This window comes from Sinocyclocheilus rhinocerous, unplaced genomic scaffold, assembly GCF_001515625.1.
Source record: "Sinocyclocheilus rhinocerous isolate Xijiao unplaced genomic scaffold, SAMN03320098_v1.1 scaffold2831, whole genome shotgun sequence".
Lineage (NCBI taxonomy): Eukaryota > Metazoa > Chordata > Actinopteri > Cypriniformes > Cyprinidae > Sinocyclocheilus > Sinocyclocheilus rhinocerous.
In genome coordinates, this window is record NW_015659001.1 from 91,035 (window position 1) to 100,081 (window position 9,047).

Here is a 9,047-nt window from a genome sequence, read left to right on the forward strand (position 1 = left end):
TAGTGCTCTGCATTTATCCCATCCTAAGCAGAGGCGGACAAAGTACTCAACTCCATTACTTGAGTGAAAATACAGATACTGCTGGTCAAATATTACTCCATTCCGGACTTGAGACTCGAACTCGCAACCTTTGGGTTACGAGTCCAATTACTGGGAAAAAGCTGGTTTCTGCATGAATTATATAATTATCTTAATAACAGTCTCTAGAAAAACATAATTAAGAAAAGGTCCAGAGTGACATTTACACTATCAAGTTTATTGACACTATAAATACATGAACACAAATTCAGACAAACAAAATACTACATTTTCATGTGCACTATGTGTAGCCATTCACAGACATTCACACCATTTATTGAAGTGGTTTATATGAATAGATGTGCATGTTGAATTTTACAGTTCAGGACCTCATCAAAGTGCCCATCGTGTTATGCTTATTCTTATATAACTGTTCGCTTTTCCAAGGGAGTGCAGCTACCTCTCCATTCCCAACCCCCTGGGTCAAATGATTTGAGTACACTCTACTCTCTCCATTAGCTGAGGAGCACCATGGAATTGTTTGGCCACATGAACTGCACTCTCTCCATGACCTTTCTGATGTTGGCCCTGTCCCTCTGTGCAGTCTCTCTATGAAGTCATGTGTGTGACTCAGAAGAGACTGGTTTCCCTTGACTCCAGGATTTTTGGAAGAGGTACCTGTGGATGTGAAACAGAAGTATAAGCTCCTTTGAAATTATATAAAAACTGGTACTTCTTTCTTGGACTCATTGGATCATTGACAGCCTTTCTGTTGGCATTACAGAAATCCAAGTCAATAACATAATGGCACTTACGGTCATTTCAACAAACTGCACTATATTAGCCTATATATCATAAATGTGTGGAATGAGTTACACATTGAAGTTTAATACTTTGGACTAGAGATTCAAAAAATGAGCAGAAGTGATGCTTACCATTACAAACACCAAATAGTTTGACATTGTAAATGGTTTGACTCAAAAATGTTAATCTACAAAAATAAGAACTTGCCAACACATTTTTGGCATGTTCACACATTTTCACATTTAATTTATTCATTCAAGAATAACTCCGTGAAATTCATTGTTACAATTACACAAGCAAATTCTTGTTAATATATTGTCAGCCATGTGATAATGTGAATGTTTAGTTTATAAATATGCATAAACTCTGACTAACAAAATTATTTATGTGAAAACAATTGACACATAATTACATAAAAAAAATAAAAAATGTATTCTATACGAGTTGTTAGCACCAGAACTGTCACTCAAATTCTCAAATTCTTGGGGGGCCAGGGAAAGAATTTTAATGGGTCGACCCCATGCACAATGAGTAATCTCTGCAAGTATCATAAAGCAGCGGTTCTCGACTGGTACATTTTACCCCAAAAAGTTATTTTTTTGCAAGTCTGTTCTGATAACATCAAAGAAAGCTGGGGAAAACCATCATAGACTATTATTAACTACCAAAGTTAGCATGGCAAAACAAATGAGATTTAAAAAAAAGAAGAAAATACTCATGTTTTGTTGTCATAGTGCATCTATTCAAACTAACTAGTATCTTAGCAGTAACTTTATATCAGTATCTTAGTTGTATCTTTAATTTAATAGAAGCTAGTCAAACTGCAAGGTAAAAGAAAATATCTTGAAAATACCTAAAAATTATTGAAACCTTTAAAAGAATTGTCAATTTCCCTAAGTTCTGACAATGCCTTGTTATTAATTTTGTAAATGTGGGCCTACTTCCTAGTTCTCTAACCCTACTCCTGAAGACCCACTGTTCAGCAAATTTTATTTCCAACTAGGGATGCACCGAAATGAAAATTCTAGGCCGAAGCCGAAGCCGAACAAAATGAAACACTGGGCCGAAGGCCGAACACCGAACACCAAACACGGTTTTTCACATTTTTCCCCCATGTAGGCCTATTTTGCCATTTTTTTCACAATTGCATTAATTAAATTGCCAAAATGTGCTTTTTACTGTTTTGTCCTGCTTTTCAAATAAAAAACAACAATAAAAAAATATTTACTTAACACTGAACATTTTTTTAACATTCTAGCAGACTAGGGATGGAACGATTACCGGTTGTTTTTGGCCATTTTTGAGACTTGAATCAGGCATGTATATTTTACTGTACAAATAAAGGCAGCCTTGCTGAGCAGAAGAGACTTCTTTTAAAACATTAGAATATATTACAGATCCCAATTTGAACACTATGTGTGAATGTTATAATAAATGTATTAACTGAGCTGTTGTAGGGTAATTATTATTATAATTATTATTGTCTTACTTTTTATTTTATTTTACATAACGACAGTAAAATTACAATACTACCATTTATGGAGTTGTTGCTTTTTCTCAGCTTTTATTTTGGCAGAAACCCGCAGGAAGTCTCTGTGCTTCTTTTTGTTGACAACAGCATGCAGATTTATAAATTATTCTCATTACGAATTTGGGAAGATGTTTGTCGCACGTATCACATTGTCACATGCCTTTCAATTCACAAAATTCACAAAAATGTTACTGAGCAACTGACGAGTAACTCAGTTTTAGCGCAGATTTTCCTCGCGCTTTGGACTTTGAACCCTGGCGCCGCAAGCTCGTGCAGCGCAGTCAGAATACATGCAATTCGTGCGTGCATTAGAAAATATAACATTCTGCAGTTTATTTACAAATCGTTTGAGGTAATTTCGCGATTTCAATCATCAAACAGTAACCTAACCACCAGCATTAGCCACCTCTTCTTCTCATCGGAGACTTGATGCAGCACTAAGTCTCTCGCTGTCGGTGCTTCACGCTTGTAATGATTTCTGCGTCTTTGGTATTGTGTTCGTCATTGTTCGGTTCATATTATTCGGCCTTTTCGCTTATTCTGCCTTCTTCTTCTGAGAACACCGAAAGAGATTTTTTTGCTATTTTCGGCCAAATAATTTCGGTTGCCGAATATTCGGTGCATCCCTATTTCCAACCTGTTTCAGCACACCTGGCCTGTTATTTTTTCATGTGATCCTGAAGACCTGGATTAACTGGTTCAGGTGTGTTTGATTAGGGCAGGGGTTCTCAAACCTGTCCTGGAGGACCCCTAGCCCTGCACATTTTGTATGTCTCCCTTATCAGACACACCCAATTCATGTCTTTCAGTCTCCACTAACAAGCTGATAAGTTGAATCAGGTGTGTTCGATAAGAAAGACATACTAAATGTGCAGGGCTAGGGGTCCTCCAGGACAGGTTTGAGAACCACAGGATTGGGGTTGTAGCTAAACTCTGAAGAACAGTGGGTCCCCAGGAGCAGGGCTGAAGACATATGGCCTACATAGTTCATGGTAATGTAAGTATGTTTCATGGTAATGTAAGTATGTTTTATTGTTTGAATTTTAATGACTTTTAATGACCCCAACAACATTTCCAGTTGTCCCTCCCCAACAGTGGTCCACACTCAAGCTGAGATCATGCACACTATGCACTCAGCTAATTAATTGCTAATTCGAGAAACTTCAACATTACATACCGCTTTGAGATAGGCCACGTTGCTCTGTCGAATCTCGTTGAGCAGCTGATCCCGAGGTGTTGGCTCCACTTTAGGTGGTTGTCGCCTTCGAGGAACCGGCTTTAGAGTCTTTATCATATCTTTCAGGTTGGCTCTCTCATCTGCAGGTCCTTCTCCTGCTGTGCTTCTTTGTTTAGGAACACTCCTTAGCTGAACATTTGCTGTTCCCTCTTTCCTTTCATCCCTTAAGTTTAATTCCAGAAGCAGATCCCTTCGTTTCGGAGTCTTTTTCAGATGTACTTCTTCTAAGAGGTGTCCTTTGTCTGAACTAGGAGGACGCTGTTGTGGGGCAAGATTTTGAGTCTTGCGGAGCTGATGAGGAGGACTTGGTTGTGGTGAAGGTTCAGGAGAACCTTCAGGAGTCTCCACAGCTCCATTATGAGAACCCTGTAATAGGGACAATGGTATGTATCCTCCTAGCATTTCCAGCATACCAGGGGGCAAGTTTAGAGAGTCCTCGTACATCTCCATGACCTTCCTCTGCTCTTTCATCTGCTGGAGCTTCTGCTCCTCCATTCTCTGCTGCCGCTGACGGTCCAAGTTCCTGGTAAGGAGATTGGTGACCACCATCCTAGGCCCTGGGAGTTCAAAGTGGTAGCCCATCTTCAGAAGTGTGTTGTTAGCCTTGAGGAGACGTGACACTTCCATTTCTGCATGGTGTCCTAGCATGTGCCTTTGGTTGTGGAAGCGGAGCTCAGTGAGTGTCTCATTGAACTGGAGGCAACGTATTATTGCAACAATCCCTTTTCCTGTGATGAAATTGGATTCAATATTTAATGTGGTGATGCTTCTGTTCTCTCTGAGCATGTTAGCCAGAGCGAATGCCACATTTTCATCTGCACCAGTGTTTGCGATGCTAAAGGTCTTAACGTGTCTGTTCTTCTTGAGTGCGTTGACATAATCAAGGAGCATTTCTTTGGGAATGTTTTCAATGTTGTTGAGATTAACATCTGTGACAGAGGGGTTGTTGTTGCGGATCTTAACCAAAGTGGTCTCCAAATTGGTTTCATTCCCAGAAGGTCTTGCAGTCTTTTTAACTAAAGCACTTCCACCTAGTGCAAGTTTTGGGATCTTCAGCTTGGATATGACCCTTTCCTCTTTCTCGGGAACCCAGTTCTCATATGATAAGGGAGCAGGTTCAGACTGGGTGGAATCTGCTTCCGTCTCCTCATTCACTTTACATTCTGTCTCATTAAGTTCTGATTGTTCAGTCTTTGCTTCAGCTTTTGTATCTGCAAACTCTGGAGGCAGCTGTAAACCATCTTCTGAGGTCACTACAGGGCCAGAGGCATCAGGTTCTATCTTGACAGGCTGGTCTTCCTCAACCTCCATTATCACTTCTTCAATCACTTCATCAACAACATCTCCCTCTCCTCCTTCAACCTCCTCTACGATCTCCTCATAGACATATTCCACCTCTTCAACTTTATCTTCTTTTTTTGCTTCAAGCTCCTCTTGGTCTTTCTTCTGATGATGACAAATGGACAAAAGGGTCAAGTCTGAAGTGTTGAACAACTTTTAAAGACTACGAATTACGAAACATTTAATCTTCAACAACTTGCTCAAAGCCTAAAAATAGAGTGTCCCATTTTTAAATGCTGCATGACAGCGCAGTTGCTGTTTCAAGGCATTTGTTGATGTAGTGTTATTGGCCTCCTAGTTGCAGCAGTTATTAATAGTCAAAATTGATGATTAATAATCAGAGCTCTAAGCACTTTAGCAAAACAGTTTATGAGACATGTAATACACTGAATGTAAATAATGCAGACAATAAGTACAGTTACCTGACTGGGTAATAGTGTTGTGGGAACTCTTTCCTCCTCCAGCATACGTTTGGACTCTTTCTCCCAGTACAGATATTCCACCAGCGATCTGTGATCAAATGATCCAGTGGGTGGTTTGTCAGTTTGGTCTTTCTGTCTCATTCCCACTGGCACTCTCTCGTCAGGAGCGATTTCTTCCATCTCACTCTGGAGCTGCTTGAGCTCCTCTGCTGAGAGGCCTGCCAGAATCTCATCCTCATCGATCTCCTCTTCTGACTGGGGTTCGCTGCAATCTGAAAAACAAAAAATTGTTAAAAAAAAGTATATAATCATATTTTTCTTCATTGGTAAATTATTTATCATTATGTGACTACATTGCGTTAAACCAATGAAAGTCGGATATCAGGCACAAATAGCTTCATATGTATGCTGTTAAATAGCCGAGTCATTTCTGTGCCACTGGTATTACCAAAACATGTTTCCTGAACACCCCCTGCTTGATATTATTTAGACAAACAAGGGAATAAAAAATGCACAAAGCAAACTGACAAATTTTGTCTGAAAACTGTCTATATCTATAATTATTACATTAGAATTCATGTCCACTTTTGTGTAGAATTCATGTTATGAATTCTGATATGTTCAGTACAACGACATAAATGCGAGCATGATATTCCTTCAATATATTTGTTTTATCACTTAAAACTACTGTATGATACGACCATCAGTTTTAGCAATGGTCTACTGGGAGCTAGTTAGAGATGGAGTAGGCTGAGTGTTAAACTCATTTTCTTCTAGCACCTCAGAGCTTTTTACAAAGATTCCCTATGTTCTCAGGATTAATGGCAACAAACAGTCTAATATATTAACAACCAAGGCGAGAGAATGCAATACCTCGGACTGTCGTCTTTTGAGAAGCATCTCTCTGTCTCATTCCCACCAGCACTCTCTCGTCAGGAGCGATGTCGTCCATCTCACTCTGGAGCTGTTTGAGCTCCTCCGCCGAGAGGCCTGCCAGAATCTCATCCTCATCGATCTCCTCTGCGTATGACTCCTGATCAGTGTGCTTAGACATGTCCACTTTTGTGATTTCAAGAACTCAACTACAGCCACTGGTTTCAAAGTGCTGTGCGTGTCACTCAGCTCCGGGCAGGCGGCAGAACTCAAGGCCGTATCCCACATGTACGATCTAAAATAACCTCCATTCAACAGAGGGGGTGGTATTTATGGAACAAGTGGGGAGATACGGACATAGACTTTTTTCAGCAGCTTGAGTCAGCTGGTCCGTCCCCTGCATTTCAACATGACAGACTTGAGAGAGAGAGGGAGAGCTTGGTGGAGAAAAACAGCAGCAGGTGGACATGCCAGTCAAGTGGCCCCAGTGGCTCAGACCCCAACAACTTCGCCTACAAATATTTTATCTGTCTGGAATTACAAGATGACCACAAGAAAAGAGAACCCCAGCTGGGTGGTTCCATGGCCAGTAAAACAGACCTGTTCCACGTGTTTAATAGCGATGTGCCGTCAGTGCTAGAAATATATAGTGATTTGAAACCGCTCTGACCCCTAATCCTCCACAGTTCTATGAGGACAGAAATAAAATCTGTCTGATGTTGAACACAACAGGCGGGGAAGCTGGGCAGTCAGGAAAAGCAGGCTGATGTTGGATGGAAAGACTCCACAAACATTAGTGCTGTTTAGTGTTGGAGGAAAATTCTTAAGCAACTGTAGTTTGTCTGAAATGTTTGGAAGGCTAAAATGTCTTTCATATTGACATATTGAGAGAAAATGTGAAAAATAAAAATAACTGTGAGTTGTCCGTCACCTCAAGATAGAAACATTGCATTATCACAGTATCCACTAATTTTGTAAAATTAAACCAGCAGAATAAACGTCTCCAGGTTACGTATGTAACCATGATTCCCCGAAGGGAACGAGACGCTGCGTCGGAAAACGCTATGGGAACGCCTTCAGTGTGACCACGTTCTGAATCACATGGGTAATCAGTCCAATGGATGGGTGAGATGTCACAGGCGGGTGACCTAGTGACCAGGAAGCTATAAAAGCACGTGAGGTGGAACCGGCGTCAGCTTCTAGGAATGAAGCAAGCGCTCGCAGGGATGCCAGAAGTATGGCCCTGAGACGCAGCGTCTCGTTCCCTTCGGGAAACCATGGTTACATACGTAACTTGGAGACGTTCCCCTTCAGGAACTCGGAAGCCTTTCTTGCTGTTTAGGGTCAGATCAATGCAAATATCAACCCATGTTTTTACGCAGCAAACACATAGAGTTGTAAATGAGAAAGAAGTGAATGTGCCTTCTAAAAATCTAAACAATTAAGACAGTAATATTTATACATTTTAAATTATCATAATAATTTATATGCTTCATTTACCCCTTTTCATAAAAATGGTCTAAAGGCTGAAATGCTGTTGTATAAGATTTTTTTTTTGTGAAAACCTGTATCTGAACTGTAAGTATGTATTTTTTTTTTTTAAAGGTCTTTTTTTATTTGGGCTAGTTAAATTAATTTTCGGGCTACCAAAATCTGAAGAGTACCTGCCCGAAGGGCTACCAGGGATTTTGAAATTTTGCGAGCTCTGGTCATAGAATCTGACAAACGTGAGGGGCGTGGATCATCCCGCTGCATGGACACACCTGCCAAGAAGGCCTTGGAGGCTGCCATACCTCGAGTCGAGTGAGCCTTGACCCCCAATGGCGAGGCCGAGGGGAGATCAGAGGACTCATAAGCAGTAGAAATGGCATCGACTATCCTCTGGCTGAGGGTCTGTTTAGTAGCAGGAAGACCTCTCTTGGGGGGACCATAGCACACAAGCAGTTGGTCCGCCTTTCTTCACAGGGCAGCTCTGTGCACATATGCGCCCAGTGCTCATAGAGAAAAGCCTTGGCCAAGCCGGGCGCAAAGTCTAGGTATGAAGGGGCCACTGAGAGGGCCTGCATATCCCCAACTCTCTTTAACCCTTTAGGCGCCAGGTTTAAAAAAAAAAAAAATGGATTTTGACATCAAGATTTTAAAAGCTTGTGGCTTGAAAGGGCTTAAAGATGGAGATCTACTGTAAATTAGAAAGTTTATGTGGGGTGTAAATATACTCCTCTAATTTGCATAGCATGACGTCATCAGGGGCGGCCATCTTGAATTTCATAATATTCAGGAAATAGTAGATATTGAATTGATGTTTGAACTTATTTGCATGTTTTTTTTAATTTTTTTTATCCTCATTCCAAATGATCAGAAAAGAGGAAACCAACAATAAAATAGGAGAAAGTACTAAATTATTACTACATTAATATACTATATATTAGTAAAATACATGTGAACAGTAGCCTACTTTTTGATCAGTTCATCAGTAATATCCTTCTCTACCAGCCCCATACACAAATGCAGTGCTAGGAAGGCCTTCATCTCTGAGACATCATACCAATTATGAAATCTGGAATTGCGTTTCAGCTGTTGGGAGTTTAGAAACTGATGAGCATATCTGTTGGTTTCATTTGTAATGAGGTTCCAGAAGTCATCAGTCAGAAAGTGGGACAGAAAGTCTAAGGGTGCAGCACTAGTCAAATCTTTCTCTCCTAGATAACCAACAGGCTCATCAAAGCGTTCTGATCGCTTGTTTGTGCTTCGTGAACACTCGTGCCTTGCACGGTGGCACCATTGCGCTGCAAAGATGTACCGGGAGAAGCGCGATCATTAG

At 40.7% G+C, this 9,047-nt stretch overlaps 1 protein-coding gene across 1 annotated transcript; it reads right to left on the reverse strand.

The window, feature by feature from the left end:
• Window positions 1-320: 320 nt before the first annotated feature.
• Window positions 321-6,506, reverse strand: LOC107723123 (leiomodin-3-like). The gene is made up of 4 exons (XM_016531638.1): window positions 6,227-6,506; window positions 5,354-5,625; window positions 3,531-5,036; window positions 321-696 (listed from the first exon to the last, which is right to left on the reverse strand). The coding sequence occupies exons 1-4, from the start codon at window positions 6,405-6,407 to the stop codon at window positions 649-651; spliced, it is 2,007 nt and encodes a 668-aa protein (XP_016387124.1). The 5' UTR covers window positions 6,408-6,506; the 3' UTR covers window positions 321-648.
• Between the last annotated feature and the right edge of the window lie 2,541 nt (window positions 6,507-9,047).

Excerpts from the sequence above, each read along its gene's own strand:
- LOC107723123 (XM_016531638.1), bottom strand. The coding sequence starts at position 6,407 with ATGTCTAAGCACACTGATCAGGAGTCATACGCAGAGGAGATCGATGAG. Across the intron at positions 5,037-5,353 it reads CAACACTATTACCCAGTCAG|AAGAAAGACCAAGAGGAGCT; the intron begins GTAACTGTACTT and ends TGTCATCATCAG. Across the intron at positions 697-3,530 it reads ACGTGGCCTATCTCAAAGCG|GTACCTCTTCCAAAAATCCT; the intron begins GTATGTAATGTT and ends TCACATCCACAG.